General features: G+C 43.5%; 1 protein-coding gene across 1 annotated transcript in view; it reads left to right on the top strand.

Moving 5' to 3' along the window:
• The window catches only part of KLHL29 (kelch like family member 29), a 239,488-nt gene that overhangs the window by 199,654 nt on the left and 16,908 nt on the right, over window positions 1-22,926 (top strand). Inside the window, exons 7-10 of the mRNA XM_062488440.1 lie at window positions 5,308-5,506; window positions 8,177-8,359; window positions 11,131-11,311; window positions 19,772-19,965. Of these exons, the coding sequence (XP_062344424.1) occupies window positions 5,308-5,506; window positions 8,177-8,359; window positions 11,131-11,311; window positions 19,772-19,965 (757 nt within the window). The remainder of the gene's footprint in view (window positions 1-5,307; window positions 5,507-8,176; window positions 8,360-11,130; window positions 11,312-19,771; window positions 19,966-22,926) is intronic.

The raw sequence follows: 22,926 nt of genomic DNA, 5'->3' as shown, positions 1-22,926 counted from the left end.
TGGTTCTGCTTCAGATCTGCCCCCATGGCTTCCTCCATCCAAGGAGGTTCTTACTCCCACACTGGGACAGTGCACCACGTGAAGCAAGTCTCGTAACATAAAACTCCTTCAATGCAAATCAAATACATTCCTACTTCATAATGTTTTAAAACTATTGCAATTATGCATGAAGGGCTGAAACAGCAGTTTATGGGAGCAAAACCCTAGTGTAATATGGGTAATCTACCTTATGTATTTGTATTTCTAGTTGAAGCCTGTTTCTTTAGGCAGAAAGTACAAGGGGGCCTTTGTAGGGAGAACAGTGAACTAGAGAGACAGATTAATTATAAGGCGTAAGGGAAACATTATTTTGACCTCTTTGGGCATTACTTCAAAAATGTTAAAAATCTTGAGAGCTTTCCAGTGGAGCATTTAAGGAGCAGGAAATATGACTCTGTAGCAGTAGGCATAGTTCCTTTTAAACCTAACTGTTAGCTGTTGTGGCCCAAGTCTGTGCAGGAGTACAATGAGAGTTCTTTTGGAGAATCCTTGTGAGGATTTTACTGGATTAGAGATTTGAGAATAAAAAGATTATTTTAAATGTGATAGTGAAGTGGGTTTTGTAACTGAGACTGTGAAGATGCCAGAACAAAGCCCACTTGCAAGCAAGCATTCATAATACTGATGTAATCAGTAGGAGAAGAAATGTCATAAAAAATGTAGCAAAGTAAATGTTCTCACTCAAACTACCAGTCAGGAATAAATAAATAAATAAATAAATAAAAAATTAGAGGCTTTTGTAGTGTCATTTGCTGAAGCATTGGCCTGCCTAATGAGATGAAAGTAACTTGTGTGTGAACAGATTATTGAAGAAAGGCTTGAATGGGTCAGCTTCAAGGTATAGCTGGTCATGTTGATCACATATTCCTTGGAGTCAACACTGGCCCATTGGAGACACTTAGGCTTCCTCATAGCATGATCACAACCTTCTGAGCACACCCAGGACAAGTGGACACAGAAATTCCCCCCAGAGAGTAGAATTAATTGCCCTCCAATTTGAATTGCCATATGGTTGTAGACATCTTTGTGTGCCATGGTGTTAGGCATGCTCTGAGGAACACAATCCATTTCCCAGGAACTGATGGCTCACAGTTGTGGCCCAGAAGGGGACATTGATACTCTCTGCTTCCCCTGGTGCTCAATGCATCCTCTCAGCTCACATTGCTCTGGGGACTGTTGAGTGCATTGACTAAATCTCTCTTAATTATAACATGAGTTTACACATGTCTGGCTGACAAGTAAATACTTGGCTTGTATGAACGCATTTATGTGTCTGAATCTAGAGCTGAATCTCTCCCTGGAAATGTTTGGTTAATTAGGAAAGGAAAAGATCTCTTAAGATTTTTCTCTCCCTGTTTCATATGAAACACACTTGTGATTACAGACTGGTGGAAGATCCTGCTTGCTGTTCAGCCACTGAAATCAGTGAAAAATCACTGAAATATGTGCTTTGAAGCAGGACAGATAGCATCTCTTAGAAGCCTCTGCTCTCCTGTGTCCACAGGGACTGTCCACAAAGACTTTGCTTGTGTGGCATCAGCACCCTGGCTTCTGCAGAATTACCCCAGCCATTCACAGGATATCTGGCAGCATCACTCAGCAAGGACTTTATGAATGAGATCTTCTTCTGGTGTAAAACCTGACCAGATCCCTTCACCCAACAGGAGCTACACTAGGGTTCACATCACCTGAAAAAAAAACAGTCCTGATGGTGTTCAAAAACTTTCCTAGCATTTTAAACAATAAATATTTGGATTTTTGCATAATGGTGTCCATTCTCAAGGAGCCTGAGGTGTGGTCCTACATGTTTATGAGTTGGTAACTCCTAATTTTAGGCCCAGAAGAGGCATTGATATTCTCTCCTTCACCCTGAGGTGTGATGCAGGCTGTAAAGTAGTCATAAATGATTCCCAACAAAGACCTGAGAAATATTAATACTTGTCCAGCCAGCACCTTCAGCCAAGCAGGGGGAAGAAAACATCCCCAGGGTTACAGGCACAAACCACAACTCCAGGGACAAGACTTGGATGAATTTGGCAATGTGGCCTGTGCATGTATTCTGCTGCTTTAGTGATAACTGATAACATCAGTAGGTGCAGTAGATGTTTCATAGCTGTATAAGGCACAATGGAAAGACAAGAGAGAATGGAGAGCAAATAACAGATGGTAAGGAGGTTGAAATGCTTTATGGTGCTTATTCCAGTCTTAAATGAAAAGGATAATAGTAACAGGATATTTAGTACAATCATAGCTAACAGAGCTGGGAAGTCTTAATAAGGGAGAATCCAAAAGAAAAAGGCTGCTGATTGCTTAAATCACTTGAATATTCTTAAATCAGTGAGGCTAAATGAAATTCACCCTTGACTATAGTGCTTAAAAGAGCTGGTGTGAAAAGAGGCTGCTTTACAAAAGCTTCTCCTGTCTTGTGGAGACGCTGCCTTGGTTCGTACTCCTTAAATCCCTTGGTGAAAAACACTGCAATTCTATGTACCCTTAATGCTCTCAGCACCAAGCCCAAGTCGTGGCTGCGTGTGGTCGTGCACACAGAGACACACACACAGAGGCAGCTTTCTGTAGCTGTTTGAGCAAAGGGAAGAATAAGAGTGAAAAGTGACATCGGTTTTGATATGTGACATCAGCTTTCAAGCTGATGAAAGGGAGCAACATGTTCTAATTATTATTCCCCTTCAAAATAAGCCACGAGCTCAGACAAAAGAGGAGAGAAAGGAAGGGAGGAATCCAGGAGAGAAACAGAATCACATTTTCTCACTTATCTAATTAAAGCAAGGTGGGCGAGCGAGAGAGAGAGCTCGCTGTGCTCAGGGAGCAGTGCTGCCCCATTTATTCAGGGAAAGGTAGGAAATGGAGGAGATAGCTTCACTGGGCCCATGGGAATTGTCCTATCCCTGACAGAAAGGAGCTGTTCTCCCAATGCTAATTGGCAGCCAGCTTTTGGACATGGTAGTAAGTGGAACACCATGTCCCCATGCAGTGGCACACCTGTCTGTGCTGGTGTTTGTGTTGTGGCTGCTTCCAGTGCAGACCAGCCTTGGGACTGTCAGGGGCAGCTTTGGTGTGTCCCACAGCACCAAGCCAAGGTGCTGGCTCCTGTCTACACTCCATATGTTTTACAACCTTATTTAAACTGCCCTTTAGCAATTTGTAGTACTTCCTGAGCAGCCTGTAGTGAGAATTGACCTCCCCCGTGGGATTGTCTCACTCATCTGCAGTGTGCCCTCTCCACATTATTCCCCTGTCCCGATGCCACGTTTCGTCTTGGCTCCCGTGTAAGGTTAAACGCCTCCAACCTTCTTAAAAAAAGCACTTCCTGAAGTCAGAGCTTTGCCACCCACTGCCATATGTCCACTGCTTCCTCTCTTACAAGGTAATGACATTAAGATAGCTGCAGCCAAGTGTCTGACATTTGTGGCTCCAGGGAAGGAGAAGCCGTTGTACCTCCTAGAAAGCATCTCAGAAATGGATTTCAGCAAGGGAGGAGTGTCTTCTTTTATGCTTTGAGGTTGATAAGGTGATCTCAAGCCCTACTCGGCTCTGTGCCGAGTTACACTAGATGTAGTAGCAAGGAGTCATGAATGTACTGCTCATGGGGGTGTTTTTTTCTCAGAAGAGAAGCACTGTCACTTTTCCATCCCTTTTGCATCACCAAACAACTTTTTTATCCCCAAACAATTTCAGGGTGGCCAAGCTTCAAGTCTTTAGGCTGCATCTAAAATTGTTAGCTCTAGTGTTGAGGAGAGCTGATAAGCTGCAGACTGGGAGTCAGCCTGAGACCCTTCATCTCCTCGGGGCCACAGATCTGCAGGCACATGTGGGGCTCAGCTCCCAACAGGTTGTTGCATTTTTGCTTTGGCAGAGCTTGTACCGTACTGATGTGGCTCTCCAGTAGGAGAGCAGCATGAATTTGTAGGAGACATCCTTTGTTTTCCTTCTAGATTAAGCCTGCTTCTTCAGTTTGGGTGGGAAAAGGGGAAGCCCTGGAAGCACTCACAGGTATCACTGCATCCTTCACCAGCTTGGCCAGTCCACTGCCCAGTTCAGGCCATATCCCTGCCCTCCCTTCTCACTACACCCCTGCTCCATTCCCATTCCTGCTCCCGCCCCTGCTGCTGTTCCTACTGTGACTTGGCTCTTACACCCTGCAGGGACAGGCATGCTGCTAAAAAAGAAATTAAGAGCCAAGTGGCTTCTGGAAGACCAGAGGCATCTGCAGGCCAGCAGATGCTGCTGGTGCCCAGAGTTTCCTGGGACTAGCACGGACCTCAGGAATATTTATTTGCATCCTGGCCTCAATCCCAGTTGGGATCTTTGGATGCTGCTGCTGTATGAATATTTATTGCAACAGATGATTATCTTTTTTTGCTGCTCACCCTTAGTTTGCATCCTGTTTGTGTGCCTTGCTTCTGGAGTTCTGTTTTTTCCCATTGCTCTGCTTTTCACTGCATTCTCATGCAGTGTTGTCATATACCCAGCTATATATAAAAAGAATAATCTGGGGATGGACTCCTGCTTTTTCGATTGCAGTTTTCTCTCTTGGGGTTTTGTTCTCCTCTAAGCCGTGTTTGGTGACAGACAGCTTCATTTCCTCAGGTGTCCTTTACCCTCTGAGGTTTAATGTATTTGTTTAGAAGATGAAACGTACTGTGAGTATTTCTATAGCACCCTCTGGAGTCAGACTTCCCTAAAAGCTAGAGCTACATAATTTGTTTCACCAACAAATAAACTCTACTAATTGAAAGATTTTTAGCAGTTGGTTGACATCATTCAGGGTCTACCTCGGTTATTGAAATCTACCCTATTTACAGATTTCTGTTTCACGTTTATAGCGCCAGAAAATACTTGTTTGGGGGTTTTATTACAGTGCAACAACCACACTCACATTTCAAGGTTAATTCAGATAACTGAAATGCTCACTCCATGTCTTCACTGCACAAGGTGTTCCATTCAGCCTGAGTTCAGAATGAGCTTTCATTTCCAAAAAATTCCCCCATTCAGTACTGTATAACAGGAGTTGCCACCTTCTGAAGATTATTTTTAGCCTGTGGGACCAAACCCAGCCTGGGCCAGGGAGCACTGACAACTGCATTGTCTCTGTCCCACCCATTCACTTGGGCTTGTATGCAGCATCCATGACAAGTGTCTTTCCAGACTGGATGACAGGGGATGGTTTACAGGCAAGGAAGTGGAGATGCCAAGTGGCTGAACTCTGACATGAAGGCTGCATGTGTTATCATTTCTCTCCCCTCACAGTATGCTGCAGAGCTGTTGGCAGTGGTGCGGCTCCCCTTCATCCATCCCAGCTATCTCCTGAATGTTGTTGACAATGAGGAGTTGATAAAGTCTTCGGAGGCTTGCCGGGATCTGGTGAACGAAGCCAAACGTTATCACATGCTGCCACACGCCCGCCAGGAGATGCAGACACCAAGGACCCGGCCCAGGCTCTCTGCAGGTAAAGCAAAATGTCTTGCAACAGCACCAGCCCCCTGGTTCCACATTTCCTGGACATGCCCTGGGACAGGGCACTGACCTTGGCTCCTTCTCTTGGCGCCTTCCCAGAACCTGGTGCTATTACCATCTCAATTTTCCACCATTGCTTTCCTTCAGAATTTAGGAGCCTCTCCCAGTGGGTGGACATGGGTGTTCAGATTCTCCTGAATTGGAATTTAAAAAGAGCATAAATTTGAGGAATTGTTAATCTTTACAGTCAGAGATTGTAACGTTCCTCTGTTGTCCTGAAAGTGAGCCCCTTGCCCTCTTTGCCTCAGTTTCTCTAGTTGCAGAAATAGGTGAATAATTTGGTTTTTTTTGCTATGGAGCCTCTTGTGGGAAGGATCTGTCTAATATTTATCAAACACCTTCACTTTCACAGCTCTTTGTAAGTATAATGTTTTTATATGGTGAGGCTGGTGTAAATACAGTATTTTTATACTGATGAGTACCATATCAGGCTGTTTAATGCCTCCAGAACAAATGGATCACACATAACATATTCCCTTTTAAAAACCCAGCAGCTGTGAAGAACTGAGTCTTCTTTAAAAAGTTTCACGCCCATTTTTCCTTTTCGGAAAAATGCATGGAAAAGCCCTAAGTGCTCACCTTGCCAGCTGAGCCCATATCATGGTGATGTGAGAAATACCTTAAATATTCACTGAACAGAGAGTGCAGATACCACATAGAAAAACTGCATCCAAGAAGAAGTCTGATGAAGCAGGTGAATTGTTTTAACATGCTGCCTGTAGTTCTGCCTCCCATAAGTACGACGGAAAGCCAGACAAAACTTTCTGTCACTGCCACTGATGCTAATGTGGCACGGAGATGGCATATCAAACCACGGCATTTGCAGCTTCAGGAGACTGCCTCATCAAGGCACCTTTCAGAAGGACGAGATGTAGAGGACTTTCAATAACAATCTACCCTAAAAAGTCTTTCATTGAAGACGACTAATGGTGTGGTGTTTGAAGGGATTTTTGAAAAGTGCTTATTTTATGTATATAAAATTGTAGGTGTAATGTGATCCATTTCCAGAAGCTTGTTGATGAGGGAAAAATGATTCTCTCAGCATAAAGGAGGGTGATTATAGTTTTTTAGGTCAGAGTCTAATTATATAGAATCATTTTATTTTGCATATCAACAGCATTCATGGAGGCACAAAAGATCTCTAAACACCCTTTGTGGACTCACTGCTGCATGTCACATGCCCAGTCGAGGTCATTGATTATAATCAAGTTATGTCTTGCACAGGTGATTAGATTTTCTGGTATGGCACAAAAATAATGATCTCTTGTTACCGAGAAATATTTATTTTAAACTGTACGGCACTTTATCTTAATAACTTTTAAGAGAGTAACCTTGCTTGAATGACACAAATACATTTTTTGAAAATGCTAATGAAGAATGACGATAATCCATTACTCTGCAGACGCATTTCTCTCGGCTGCTGCTCCTAATCCCTCTTGCTGGCAGTCTCACTCCTGCCCCGCACCTGTGCACACTTGTCTGTGGACTTGGAACTGTAACACATCACAGCAATGGCTCCAGTCAGGAGACAGCTCCTGAAACACTGATTCCTTCCAGCTTCTGGCCTCCTGGTCCTTCTGACCCTACCTCTCCTGGCACTGCATTGCACAGGGGCTTCCAGTTGCTGTAAAAGGGTTTTTAACACTTGAGCTAAATGCCAAGTCCAAACCATCCCCAGCACCTGACTCTTGGATGGAGTCAGGAAACTTCCCAGGGTTACACTGTGACCCATCTCTGTGGGAATGAGTCTGGAGAGGAGTTTGGAGTAACACAGAGATCAGATATAACTCACCTGTGGCTGTGAAGTGGGAATAAAACCTCAGAGATGTAGACTTGAAAGTTTTGCATGAACAGAGAGTTTGGCTTGCTGGACACCTTCCATGTTAGGGGCTTGGGGGAGCTGTTCAAGCACAGATAAAGCTCAGTTAATGACTATATTTAGGCAGGGGCCATCTCCATCTTTTTCCTAGTACCTGGTAGACCAAGGCCATGATCCATGATTTGGACATCTGGGTCTGGGAAATCTGCTTTCTCTGGGAAAAGAAAAAAAACTAACCCACCAGAAAATTGCATATTAACAGAGTGCATGAAGAAAGAATAACAGGATGAAGATCCATAACCACAGCTTCACTTTCTCCAGACATTAGCTTTTAATGTGAGAAGACTTTCTTTAGGTTAAAGTCCAAACATGCTTTTACTGGATAATGACCAAGCTCCAAAGCCATCACAATCCTTAACAAAATGCCCATTTTCTTCAATGGAAGAGAAATTTGCTACCTGCAAGTCTCACTCAGACTGTTGAAATGAATGGACATCTTTACATGGAACTGCCTTTTTATTTATTTTCCCCCAAGTTTTGCCCAGATGGCATTCTCCCTCCCTAGTTCTCCCAAGACTGTTCATAGTGTCATTCCTCACCCACTGCTCCCCCTACACACATTCCTGTTTCTTCTCACCCTTCGTGGTTTGATTACAGGCTCTAAAACAGATTTATATATGATACACTAAAATTTCCCTGACTGATGAGTATTTTTGGGTGGATTCCTTCCTGGTTGAGAGATGCCACTTGCTTATAATACTATTTTTCTTACTTGAATCCTAGGAGTAGCCGAGGTAATAGTCTTAGTTGGGGGTCGCCAGATGATTGGCATGAACCAACGTGCTTTAACAGCAGTCACTTGCTTAAATCCTCAAAACAACAAGTGGTACCCACTGGCCAGCCTGCCCTTCTATGATCGAGAGTTTTTCAGCGTGGTCAGCGCTGGAGACAACATCTATCTCTCAGGTAAGCAGCAGATTCCATAGGAACAGAACCACAGAAGGGTTTTGATTCAAAAGGACCTTTAAAGGTCACCTAATCCAACCCTTCCTGCCATGGGCAGGTACACCTTCCACTAGCCCAGGTTGCTCCAAGCTCCATCCAGCCTGGCCTTGAACACTTCCAGGGATGGGGCAGCTACAGCTTCCCTGGGCAGCCTGTGCCAGGGCCTCACCACCCTCGATGTAAGAAATTTCTTTCTTATGTCCAATCTAAATCTACCTTCTTTCAGTTTAAAAGTCTTATATCTGATCCTGTCACTACAGGCCTTGATAAAAAGCCTCTTTTCATCTTTCTTATAAGCCCAGCCCCCTTTCTCTTCTCCAGGATGAACAACTCCAAATCTCTCAGCCTGCATATGAGAGGTGCTCATTTTCACACCCTGTCCCTGGACTAAATTCAGCAGGTGCACATCCTTCTTGTGCTGGGGACCTCAGAGCTGAACACTGTACTCAAGGTGGGGTCTCACAAGAGCAGAGCAGATGGGGAGAGTCACCTCCTTCACCAGCTGGTCAGGCTGCTTATGATGCAGGAAACAACTGATTTTCTGGGCTGTAAGTGCACACTGCTGGGTCATTTCCTACTTCTTGTCCACCAATATCCCCCAGTCCTCCTCTAGAGGGTTGTTCTTAATCCATTGACCTCCCAGATTTACTGGGCTGGGAGAAAAACTACAATAAAGGCAGCCCAGACAAAGCGGGGCCTGCTGGAGCTTTACCCAGATACTCTTGGGGAGAAAAAAAAAAAGAAAAAAAAAGAAAGAAAAAAGAATTGGGAAGGATGGAAGGATGTTGGGAGAGTGGCATTTCCCTGCTTTTATCAATCCTCATGTCTCTGTGGTGTTAACGTACTCTCAGAGCAATCGACAACAAAATTTTGCAGTTGCAATGTGAGGAAAATAGGTCCGACAACCATCAAGCATGCAAAGAGGTTTCACTGCCACAGAAACACAATTTAAAATACACTCTGTAGTTGAATCTAAATGGTAGGTTATGGAATTTGAGACAGACAGACTGAACTGCTGAATATGTGACCTACACTTAAAGTATTTGCTTACAGGAGCATTCATGTTTTGTACTTGTTGAAACCTCTCTTCTGACAGTAGTCACTAGCCCTATAATCTTCTTAGTTTTGGTGAAACTGAGCCCACGCTCCTTAAAATGCTTTAACTCCCAAAGTATCTGACGACACCATGCTCTGAGCATCACAGTATCTGGATTTTTGCAGTCTGTTAGTACCTCTGCTTGGCTAGAGGGGGAAAAGCAATTCCCACCAGACAATGCAAGGATGCTCTGATAGCAGCTGAGTGGGGGCTGGATGATTAAAAGAAGAGGCTGGGCACGGAGGTGCGGATGTGTGTGATCCAAGGATGTCGTTGGGAGCACAGATGCGCCTGGCATCTGTACCAGTAAGGAGTTACAGCTGTTGCCTTTCCCTTGCCGAGCTCTCAGAATGCATTTTCCGCAGTAAATTGCTGCCTGTGGTGTTAAATTCCATTAATACTACATAGAGACCCTAAGAATTGATTGGAAATTATTTCTTGATGTTTTTTTTCCCCATGCTTGTTTGCCCATGCTTGAGAGCAGCTGGATCAAAAGTCTTTTGGGGAGGCTTTTGTCAGATGTTGGCTTTTAGTTATTCTTAGCTGAGGTGCTTTCCAATATGTACAGCCATTTTAGACTGTGCCATACCTGGTAACAAAAGCTTAGAATCTAATTGCAAAGCTCATTTCAGCTTTTTCCCTTGAATCTGGATGAGTGACCGGATGGTACTTGGCTGCAGTAAGGAGAGCTGGAAATCTACATAAGAGTCAGTGGATATTTTGCTTTGCTCAATGTAGAAGACACAGGAAAAAGGAGAGGGGAACCAACAGAAGTGAGAATGGCCTGCTGGAAGCTCCAAGTACTGCTGCAAGCTCTTGCTCTGCATAGCATAGGTTTGGAGAGCAAAATACCAAGGAGGAAGTCTGGTTTTCTCTTTAAACCATGGAACTGTGTCTAGTTCATTTTCCTGGTTTGACCACTGACCCCTCGTGTGGTCCCAACTAAATCATTTCACCTCTTTGTGCTTCAAAACAGGGTAGTAAGACACCCACTAAGTAGCTACCTTGGAAGCTTCAAACAGAAGTCTAGAAGTGACCAATATAAATATTTCACAAGATCATAAGATCATCTTGAACTGTTTTACAGGAGTGGTACAGCTGGTTCTGTCTTTTATCTGCAAATGAAAAGAAATCAGAAATTTTTCCCTGAAAATTAGAAATTAAGACTACAGTCCAAGCACTGACTTTATTGTGCCCATATATGTGCTGCTTCAATCCATCACTGTATTAAGCATTTTAGGTTTCAGGCTGGCCCATGTCTCGCAAGCCAAGATAGACTCAGCCTCCTGACACCTTCTTGCAAGTGTTGCAGTAATTTAATAGACTGGAAGTTATTTATGAACACTGAGAAGGGTCTATCCCCTTATGTATGTGTCCCTCGTAGTCTGACATCTTGATTTCTTCTTGTCATCTTATTAAAAAACCCCAGCCTTTGGGGCGAATGAATAAATGACACAGAGATGCATCATCGGAACAGATGCTCAGTATTGAGGGTGATTTATTTTAATTAGTCAAATGTCATTTGAAGAGTTTTTACTTTGTAACTGGCTTTGATTGCTGTGTGCAGAGCTGCTGCCGTTGCAGGATCTCACGTAACTCTCCCCTTTTCTCTCCCCCGCCCGCCCGTGGGTGCCAGGCGGCATGGAGTCGGGTGTCACGCTGGCTGATGTCTGGTGTTACATGTCCTTGCTCGATAACTGGAACCTCGTGTCCCGCATGACAGTCCCAAGGTGTCGACATAACAGTCTGGTGTACGATGGCAAAATTTATACCATTGGAGGGGTCGGTGTGGCAGGCAACGTTGACCATGTGGAAAGGTAAAAAAAAAAAAAAAAAAAAAAAAAAAAACCCAAAACTAAAAAAAGGAAAAAACAAAATACACGTGCTGTTTGCTGGAGTTTTTCCTTCACGCTGTACTAAAGAGTGTTTGCCTTTTAAAGGACACATCAAATGGACTGTTAAAATAAGCTTTTATAACAGCTAAGAAAGTAGGAAAGTGGGCAGGATTAGATTTCATTTAAATGCTTCAGTGGAAAGCATTGTTTCAAAACCAAAGAGGAAAGTTGCCAGCTTCTCGCTTTGCTCAGGGGAGTGAAGAGAGGAATTAAGTTCTTTGGACATTTTTCCCGGTTATACAGTGAACTAATAAACTCCCTTTGAATTTAGTATTGATGAAAGTCTTTACAGACCACACTAGCACTTTTTTTTTTTCTTTTAAATCCTAAAAAAGCAACAGCAAAGTAAGTGTCTTGTATGTGTTTTCCTGGTGTACCACCTCAGCCTTGACCTAGCTGGAAGATCCTCCCTTTGCTGGTCTCCGCCTGGGGCTGGGACCTGCCAAGTTCAGAGTAAAACAACCAGTATATGGAAACAGTTTTGAATTCCTGCCTGAACCAAGATGGGAGAGATTGGAAATTTCTCTTTTCAAGTAGACTCCAGATGTAATTTTTTTTCACATGGAACTTAAAAAATAACAGGAAGGAGCAAAAGTGCAACAAAAATACTTCACCAAGTAAAATTCCAAAACCAACTAATTCCTTGTCACCCATGACATTCAATAAAGCTATAGATTTTATATCTATATCAGTGTTTTCATGGAAAAATAGAATTCACTTTGAAATGCAGTTTATGAGGATATTCTATTCCAAACATATCAATACAGTCGTAGCTCTTCCCAAACATTTAATTGGGAAGCATGTTTGGGCAATGTTTTTCCTAAGTGAATGTGGCAACCAAGAATATGTTTTTGTCAGTTTTAAGTGCTGAATTTGAATACTTCTTTAGTAACATTTTGAAGCAGGCATTTTCCATTAAAAGTTGCCTTAACAGGCAAGACAAATAGGGATAGGTCATTAGGAAGGATTTCGGGGAAATAAAAAACAGCACATTTTTCAAAAGGTTGGGAACTGGTGTTGGTGATGATGCTCTCAGCAAATCAGGGAAATGCAGACAGCAAAGAATGAATGATAAATCACAGCAGTGAATGCAAAATGTGAACACCGCTCCCCTCCTTCACCCAGAACTTTAGATGGGCACTGCCCAGGACTGGCTTTGAAGCAAATCCCTCCCCCTTTTCAGCAGATTTGTTTCTGGTATCTGAAGGTATTCATCCCATAATTTTAGTCAGTAAATTTTTAACTAGTAGGACTATTTTTGTGAGCACAGGAAGGAGATAACCCAGGAAAGAGATGATGGTTTTTTCCATCTCTCAATAAAGATGAACAGTGAAAGAATGCTGTGCAGGAGTCTTGATAGTTGTCATTGATTAAATTATCTCTTTTCAGTTTTCCTTGGGCCTGATTTCTGGCTCTGCTCTGATTCTTATGGTCTCTCTTTATCAAAGCATCCAAAATGTTGGTCAGTCAAATGAACCCTAAATCAAGCAGAGTCCCCCCTGCTCCGTCCCTCTCATCCCAGTCACCCCAGCCCTCACCACAGATGATATTGCAGCCTGCAAAGTCACCCCAGCAGCCCCTGCTTGGCTCAGTGAGAGCAGCAGTGCTGGTTTTCCATTGTACTGAGCCCATCAAGAGACCTGGATGTGGGAAAGGAGCAGATTTCCTCCCTATCATTTCAGTGCATGCTGTCTCAGCCACAATAAGGATGTCTTGTCATGGGGATTTGCTAAACCCGTGCTTATAATTAATCTGTTGTCTATAGAGTGGCTTGTGAGACAGAGCCATGGAAAAAGTGCAGCATGGCCTCCTTTGGGCCATGCCAGGAAATGAGAGAAGTTTGGGGATGTTTCCTTTTTTATTCTTCATATTAAAATGACAGTAGGGGGTGACAGAAGTGAAGCACAGCATGGCTGAAGCTGTGTTTTGGAAAGGATGTTTCAGGGTCTGCTCTCAGAAAGACAGGTGAGGGAAGGCTGACTCTCTTAGCAGTGCTCAACAAAATCAGGCCTTTTCACACAAAAGCACTTCCCATTTGGACAAGGCAGGGTTCAGGAATTTAAATAGATGTACCCATTTTTGCAAGCGGTGAGGATTTCTGAATTTGGATTGCAGCTTTGGAAAAAAAAAAACCACACTGAAATACAAACTAAAATTACTTTAATTGCTGAGTTCTCTGCTGTGTTACAAGCAGTGAATGCCCACTTCTTGACTCTGCTTTTCTTCTCTCCCCTCGTCTAGAGCTACAAGAAACCAGCTTTCTCCCACCATATTTCTGTGTGGGCAGCAAATTCCTCTTTCAAATACCGTGTTGGTTTTGATGGGACAGCGTGATACAATCTCTCAGTAAGGGATAAACTTCTGTCATTCCAGCAGGTCATAGAAAAGCACTAAATTAAAATAATGTGGCATGGTCATATGCTTCATGTCAAGTGATGCCAAAAAATTACATTTACCTCTGAAGTTATCACTTCTCCCCTCAGTGCAGAATTGCAGACACAGTTTATACCTGGGTTTGGGGTAGTTTTTCATGTCCTAGGAGGCCTGTGAGATTATAGCCCTGTTATTTCCCCAGATGGAGGTGCCGGGACTTATCCATGCCTGACACACAATGCAGTCCTGGGTTGTGCCACCAGTGTGAAGGGCAAGGCACTGAACATCCTCCCTTGCTGGACCACCTACCACCTCCCCTGGTGCACATGCAGCTTATCTTTCCCAACCACATTTTGCTTTCTGCTTGTTCAGTCAGTCCAAGCGTGACCATGCCCAGCTTTGGCCAGGTTCTGACGTGTGTCTGCTGGCATGGTAAAGGGCATGTCTCCACTCCAAAGTGACTTACCCTGACCTCACCAGTGAGCAGACCCAGGGGATGATGTCTACAGGGTGTCTCACCACACTGGGTCTTTGAAGACAGAGAAATCGCATTTTCTCCCAGTTCCTTTCTTGCTCTCCACCTGTTCTTCATGGAATTATTGTAATACTTGATCTGAAATTGTTAAAATCTTACAAATACATTTTTACAGCATCTTGGTTTTTAAAAGCTAATGTCAGACCACCTTAGCTATACATGATGCCACCTGTCTGCACTTAATACATCTGCTGCACCATTACAAAGCATTAAAACAAGGAGGCACCATTGGACTCGTAATGATTTATGGCATCAGCTCCTGTGTCCCTCTCTCCATGCTTTCAGTTGTGTCTGAAGGGTGCAGCTTTACCCAGAAATTTTGGTGCCACTTAAAACAGTGGGTGTTTTCCCATCAGATTCAACAGGACTGAGATTCTTTACTCTTTATCTGCCATTTGTCTATGAGGAGGCAGCAAAAATTCAATCTTGATGGATAATAGAGGACTATCGGTCACAAACAGATGAATAGGAGTCATTTGTTATTCATCTTAAAACAATATGCATGTGCCGGAGGGGCTGAGTTATAAGTCCATTTTTGTGGCTGTGCATGGGTATATGTTCAGGGAAAGTTATGTTTTTGCAATGAGTGTTTAGGGAAATAACAGCACGGCTGCAGTTCTCCATCAAGCCCCTCTGGCAAGGTTCTGTGTGACAAGAAGCGAGTCATTAGGTGTTAGGCGAGAAGGTATTACACTTTCTGTCTTCTTCTGAGATATGAGTTGAGTTGGGAGCTGGTGAAATGAAGTGTATCCACGAACTAGGTCTTCAGATAATGGATGGGCCCTGTAATATATGCAATTTGAGAGCCGAGAAGGCTGCGTATGCTGACAAGACAATGTATGGGACTGGAAGTGTGGAAATGTGGGTGCTTTGTGGTTATTATATGTTTGAAGGACAGAAGAAGATAAATCCCCTTGACCTGACAGCACTTTTGCAATAAGGTTGTCTAAAATTGGGAGATTACTTTCATTGGCAGTGAATACTTTGAAGACAGTCTAAAAAAAATCAGTGCAAAGAATAAGCTTTGTACATTTTAGAGACTGCTTCAGAACCTACTGTTTTATTGAGATATGATCATGTAGGAATTAGGGGTTCTCCCTCAAGGAAACTGGACATTTCTCCACCGAAAGGACTGCCAGGCACTGGACCAGGCTGCACAGAGAAGCGTTGGAGTCACCATCCCTGGAGGTATTTAGAAGTCATGTAGATGTGGCACAGAGGAACATGGTGTAGTGGTGGGCTTGGCAGTGCTGGGTTAATGATTTTAAATGATCTTACCTTACCTGGATGAAAGAAAATTAAATATATTGCCTTGTCATAGGATAGTTTCTTAAGCCTGCCAGAAGAAAAGAAAAAAGGCAAAAAATACTAATCCATTACTGTGAATTTAAACATGTGAATCACCTGAAGAGCTATTCAATATGACACTGTACAGCTTTAGTTTAAATAGAAGCTTACCTGCAAATATAATTAAATAATGCTTAAATAACTGAAGGATTTCTTGCAGATTGATAGAAATGGTCAGTGTGTAAGCAGCTGACCATGATGTGAGGATGTTATAGTGTGAATAAATGAAGATACACATACGGCTGCTTAACCTAGGAGGAGAGAAATTAAGAGACTGAGGAGGAAAAAAAATACTATTTTCAGGTACTGAGAGATCAGAAGTCAAGAAGGCAGTGAAGCGAGTGGCACAGCTTGAAATGAAGGGTTTTCTGCTGTTAATATTGAGGTGGAAGGGAAAGAGCAAGGAAGGAGGAGTTGAATGAAATGAATGAAGGAAGAGGAAGATGAGTCCCACAGATGAAATCCTTAGAGTGGAGAGTTGTGGAAACCAGCAAGGTTTTATTTCTGCACGTGTTCTCTTCAAGCCTGAGTTGTATTTTCTGCTGGCTTCAGATCATTTGTATCAAGGGTATATAAACTATACATACACATACATGTATACATTACATATACAGATAATGTGCAGATACACATATATAAGAGATGTAAAAGCATGTAAGTTTTGTGTAAATAATACATAAATCAGCAGGTAGTGAGTACACAAGGGTCAGATGAGATCCCTGTGCTCAGTGCAAGTGACACATGAATGATGGGGGGACACGTGTCCTACAGGGCTGCAGACCAGCAGGTTGCTGGGCAGAGGAAGGAGCAGGGAGGGCAAGTGTGCAAAACCACTCATGAGTGGATAGCGTGCAAGGACTGCAGAGCAGGAGTCAGTTGTGTGAAAGGAGATGTCCTTGAAGATTCAAGTTCAGCAAATTGGATGGGCTAGGTAGGCCCACAGCCAAGGACAAGCATGGACATACCTGGAGGGAACGGCAAGGAGAGGGAAGAAAAACCTTTGCTTGGCTTGAAGCCAGCTCACATTATATCTCCATCTACGGCCTCAAACAGGGGATTCGAATGCAAAGCTTGACTAATGAAAAGAGATCAAAGTGATTATTCTTTGAATCAGTTTCCTCCCTGCTGGCCCTTGAGCAGGGCTGGTGTGACAGGCAGCCAAGGAGCCCCACCAGCACCAGTGGCCGTGGTGTGATGGCAGTGCCAGAGATGACACAGCAGACAGAAAAGCCCTAGGGCAGGGAGGTAAAGCAGGTGTATTTTCTGTCCTGGAAGGTTACAAAGGTTCACCTTCGTTCATTTTTAAACCAATTTAGTTAATCTGGTGCAAATCCTTGAGTGAACACATTAAGAGCTGACTTGAGATAGACCAAAATGATGGAAGCCTGCCTTGCAGAGACTTAAGGAGCTCAGACTACTTGGTTTATCCCATAGAAGGTGAAGAGTTGACTTTATTATTTTCTGCACGTCCATATGTGAAAGAGAAAGATTTGATAGCAGACAGCTTTATAATCCAACAGGGAAAAAAGAAACAAACTTTCTGGTGGGTGGGAACCGAAGCAAAACAGACTAGAAATCAAGTCTACCTGTTTTGCAAGGAGGGAGTGAAGTGGAGGAATAAATTCCTAGGGAATGGAGGGACTTTGTGGACAGTGATCAGGAAGCCTTGAAGGCATCTATTTCTCCTCTTCAGCAGCAGGGCTAGGGTAGACACTCAAGTGAGCTGTTTCACCAAGCAGCCCATTAAAAACCCACATTAGATGCCCATGCTAGGTAGATGAGGACTTGCTTCCACCTGCTTTACAGTTCACTGATTGTTTTAAACCAAATGACCTTCAAGAAAAGAGTGGGGGTTTAAGTTTCACCACCTGCATCCAATAGATGTTCAGCCCTTGGCTTTCAGCAGATGAGTGTAACTTGTCAGTTTTGGTTTTTCAGTGGTAGATGAAAGAAAAAGAAAGAGCATCTCTGTTATCGCAGAGCATAAACAGAGAGCAGTGAAAGTGGGTTAAAAATGGGGTCTGCAGGACCCAAGGCCTCAGTAAGGAAATTAATCTGGAAAAAAAGATGATTGTTTTTGTAATTTGTACCTTTCTCCAGTATTCCTATGGATGCAGTCCTCAGTCACGCCCAGCCCCCAGCATATGGGAAGGATATAACCCCTTCTTCCCAAAAACGTACTGGGACAATCAGAAAGTCAAGAATGTCCTTGTCTTGGGAGCTGAAGTGTGCCAGGTACCTCTGCCAGCAACAGGGAAGGGAGTTGGCTGCTCACCACCCCCATCTCAGGCCATTCTGACTGCCCACAGATGTTCCTGGTGCTAAATCTGAGTAGATGGTGTGAGACAAAATGTATCAGTTGACAGATGAAATCGGTCCTAAAGGAGGAACAAGAGAAGGAACACTAGGTCAGTTCGCAGCTCTGTTGTTTTTCCCATTCTAAAACCAATTATAGCCAATTTTTTAACAAGACATCAAGAATTAAATTACCAATTACTGCAATAGCTGAGTTAGCAAAGTATGTCCCAAAAGCAATGTGTGAAACTTTATATTATGTGAGATGTTTTTGCATATCTGCTTGGGTGGATGTGAGTACTGCTCCCTCTGAGTGCTGTGGGTGAATGCAGGAGATGCAGCATGTGGTGACTTACCTGGAGGAGCTGCTTATGCAGTCAAAATGCATCTGCAGGCTCAGGTTTGGTACAAGAATCAGCCCAGTAAAGGTGTGTCACTGTGAATGCTCCCAGCACTGTGTTGTTTAATCTTGTTATATTTCTTCCCTTTGATCACTTGTTGTAGATGAATTTAATTTCTCTGTAACTAATTTAGAGCATCATACAAGGCAGTTCTCCATGCTCATTATAAGGGACTTCCCTATTTTTTTTTGGTTTGCTTTTGCTTCTTTTTTTATGAGTGTGTTAATTACTTTCAGTTATATTACTTGGAAACTCATTAGTGCATTTTATTAAGCACATTATTTTCTGCTGTTTATGCCATTTTTATCATTCCTCCCTTCTATTTTCCCCAAGTTTGAGCAGTGAAAATTTGAGGGACGTGTTACAGAGGGAGAATTCCCTTGTTGCCAAATCATATTTTGCAGATGGGTTCATGTTCATCAATTCATTTCATGTTTGCATATTGCATACCACTGCCGTTAAGAGCAAAAACCCTGAATGGGTGATGAGGGCTTCTGTTCTGGCAGTCAACAACTCTGAAAAATCAGTACGCAGGAAACTCCTATTTGACTGCATCTGTCATTACATGGAAGTATAGAAACCTAAAAATCACATTATTATCCACAGTCTCCAAGATTCATATTAGAGCAGCTATTTGGATGCCTGCCACACACACTATCTTTAAAAATAAAAAGGGATGCCTATACTCACGATGTTGTCTGAAATGAATCTTCATCCATGGATTGTTAACCGTACATCCCTTATGGTCAATGATTTAATTAAATCAGATACTGATGACCTCAAAACTAATTTAGCACTTTCATGCATACTCTTTTCTGTTTGATTCATGTCAAATACAAATGCAGTGGTGAAATCTTACCCCAGCATTAACAGTTGCAGCATCCTGAAAACAAGTAGCTTGGTTTGCACAATGAAAATTAAATGGAAGCAACTTATTCTGGCACAAAATGGGAGTTGCTGCTCGGTTAACTAGAGTAAAAGGAGCCATCATGTTGCATTATGTTGCAGGTGAGATGTGTTCCACAAGCTGAACAATTGAAGTGTATTAACAGTCGCCTGCCCACAGTCACTACTGGGTATCTCCGCACTGATTAGCAAGAATAATCTCATTGTATACTCATTAAAAGAAATTAATCAGTGGAAGACATCTCAACAAAGATTTCCCAAGTTTCTGCACCTTGGACTGTAATGAGATTTGAGAGGCATATACAGAAAACAGAATCAGCTTTCTCTGGGCTTCTATCAATGTTTCAAAACCTTAGAGAAAAGCATTCATTACACCATTTACCAAGTGGCTGAATTTGCAAGATGTTAAAAAAAAAATAAATGTCCACCTCTGCTTTTCTTCTGCTTGCCAAGCTGCCTTCCTGTGCCTGTCAGTGCTGCCCAGCGCTGCTCAGCTCAGCTCACTGTGCCTGCTGTCGTCCCCAGGTACGACACCATCACCAACCAGTGGGAGACCATCGCCCCCCTGCCCAAGGCCGTGCACTCGGCTGCGGCCACCGTGTGCGGGGGCAAGATCTACGTCTTTGGAGGGGTGAACGAGGCCGGCCGAGCCGCGGGAGTCCTGCAGTCCTACATCCCCCAGACCAACACGTGGAGTTTCATTGAGTCCCCGATGATCGGTAAGCCATGAGCCTATCTCTGTGCTATGATATCTTCATGCCTTTGCAGAAAGCAAAGGAGTTGTGTGGTGGGAGGGGATATCCCTATAACATACTGGCAGGAATGCACAGATATTATACCAGAGAAGCAATTATCTGGATTTCCGCTGGCAACAATTGTCACTCATTACTAGTAACTCTAGTTACCAGCTAGAAGTGATGAGTTTAAAGCAGAGGAGAAAATAAATCGGTTAATAGGTATGAACAATTAGACATTCTAGATCTAAAAAAATCTCCAAGTGCAGAAACTTCCTGCTGGTGTCATGTGCTGTCCCATGTGGGCTCAGAGCACTGCTGAAGTAGTGGATTATCAATCATGGGTTTGTTAAAATGCTGCCTGTCCTGTGGGAAGTGACAGGCATTCTGAACTGGGATTTATCAGTGGTGTCCACAGGCATATGTGCTTCAGAGGCTGACAGCTTCAAGATGCAGTTTATTAAAACTGTGTTTATTAGTTTATTAAGCCCCTGAGCTCACCAAACATAAAGAGCAAGACGAGAAAACAGATTTTCCAATGTACCAGCCAATGTCAGAGGTGGTGACTTCTTTCAAAATTAGAACAGCACTCAGAAGTTTGCAACTTCATTGCTTTCTGTGGCAATTTGCACCCTGAGTGTTGAAGCTGCTTTTGGAAATGAGACTTAGCGCTCAGCCTGGCCAGGATGCTCCTGCAGGCAACAGCTGACCTGGGTCATCTTCTCTGCACTGGGCTCTGCCAGCCTTCGGTCCGGCTGCACCCAAGTGGCCAAAGAAACAACTCACACACAGTCATTGAAGAGAAGCTGCTTTTGGAGTGTTGTGCCTTCACCTCCTAGAGCAGAGAATCATGCAGTGGTTTGGGACCCTTAAAGGTCACATAACCCATGCAGTAAGCAAGGACATCTTTCACTAATTCACTTTGCTCAGAGCGCTGTCCAACTTGACCTTGAAGTTTCCAGGGATGGGACATCTACTGCCTGTCTGGGCAACCTGTTCCAGTGTTACACCATTAGTGTTGAAACTGTGGCTTCACTTTAAAAAAATCATCAGCTCATTACTGAGCCTTAGAGCAATAGGAGTAGCAAGTAAGTAATTATAGAAGGACAGCTGTAAGGCCTTAGCACAATCCGGAACTTAGAATAAGCTGCTTTTTCTGTTGCAGCTGGTTACGATGACTCCGACCCTTTTGCTGGGGTTCCTGGTAGATCAGGATATGAGGAGCTGGTGTTCCATGGCCTCAGCCCCACCTGCCCAGGCAGTGTGGCCGCTACCATTCTGGCTGCTCCCTCCTGACACAACCTGACACATGCATGGAGTGCCCAGCGGGAGGGCCTTAAGACAGCCCAAGGCACATTTGTGTGAGACAGCAGCACAAACAACCCCACTGCTAGCTTTTTCCATCACGTGGCTACAGCTGGTGCTGCTCCTTTAATCCACTGGCTGACAGTATGAGGTTTTCCTGGACTCTCAGCGTACGGCAAAAATGAGCACATTATGCAAAGTTGTATTCCTCTTCCTTACCATAGTAGTACAAGTGCCACAGTAGCTAAGGAATCATCCCCTGGGCTCGTTAAGAGTCTAGCAAGTGTCAACACCACGTGTGCTTAAAAGAAATCATCTTAACCATCCAGAGTCAGGTTCATCACCCATCATCCGAATAGAGTTGTACTATTATTTCTTAATAGTACAAAAATACATTAAAGATACTAGTGAAGTTAAAGGATGGTATTTGTGTTTTCTTGGTGTAAGCAAAGTTCATTAGTTAAGCTGAAGGCATAAAATATACGATAAAACAAGGAATTCTTTGTTAGGTAATTTGTAACGTCAGTTTACTTGCAATTAACTTAAAATAACAGAGAGTCTGAAAAATGCCTCCCCCTCCCCACCATGGAGAATGTCTGGGAATGTGAACTGGTGTGATGCCTGATCTTCACTACAAGCCAGTGGGAATGTTGATTTCTCCAGCTCTACAGAAACCATAGAGTCACCAGTATTTTTAAAGTATCCCCCCAAGAACTGGATGCAGTGCCAGGTACAGTACAGTCTAAAGGAAAGAGGAAGTAGAAGGAGCATTTTGCAAAATGGAGCTGGGATCAGTCCTGACATGATCACTGCCAGGGTGCCTCTGACAGTCTCAGAGCCTTTTTGTGTTGATTTGTGAATTCCTAAGGTGTACCTCTGAGCTAATGCATCTGAGATGGTGAGCTGTTACAAAGTCACCCCGGATCAGTGAAATCTGTTTGACCTCAAATAGGACAACAGTTTATTTAAAAATGCCTCAAGCATGCTCAGATATGCAACAGTAGCTGCAGGTATTGAAAGCAGCCAAGGTCTGTGGAGATTTTTAGACCAGTAGTGCCTGTCTCAGTTCAGTGTGGTATTTTATGATAGTGAGTTGAATGCAGCATGGCACACATTTGAACCCAAAAGGTCCATCTCTTTCAAAGCATCACGTGCCAGCCTAACCCACGGCAACACTTGCATCAATCATGGCTCATGTTTTGTGCAGTCTGAGTGGAGGAGAAGCAGTCTGGATGGACACTGACATCCTGCCTGTGCAGAGGAGATACAGACTGGGGACTGATAGCAAGTCACGCAGCTCAGCCCTTGCTCTTCTGCCTGGAATTCTAGGAATATGCAGTGAATTCACTCCCAGTTCCCATTTATTCTTCATGCTTCAGCTGTCAGGAGGTGTTGGGACATGGATGCCTGTGAGCAGTAGGTATGACACCAGTCACTGATGCTGCATGTGGATGCTGTGGAAGCCTTTGGGCAAGTGTTGGTCACACACATCCACATCTGGGGAGGCAAAGGCTTTCCTCAATGCCCCATCCTCTGACCCGTGTCATTCCTTCCCACCTTGGAGTGGGCAAATGTTCCTGCAGCAGTGGAGCCCACAGCTGGATGTCACTGGGAGAATGGAGCCTCACAGGGCTTTCACAT

Source organism: Cinclus cinclus, chromosome 3 (assembly GCF_963662255.1).
Source record: "Cinclus cinclus chromosome 3, bCinCin1.1, whole genome shotgun sequence".
Lineage (NCBI taxonomy): Eukaryota > Metazoa > Chordata > Aves > Passeriformes > Cinclidae > Cinclus > Cinclus cinclus.
This window is presented reverse-complemented; position numbering and strand designations above follow the sequence as displayed.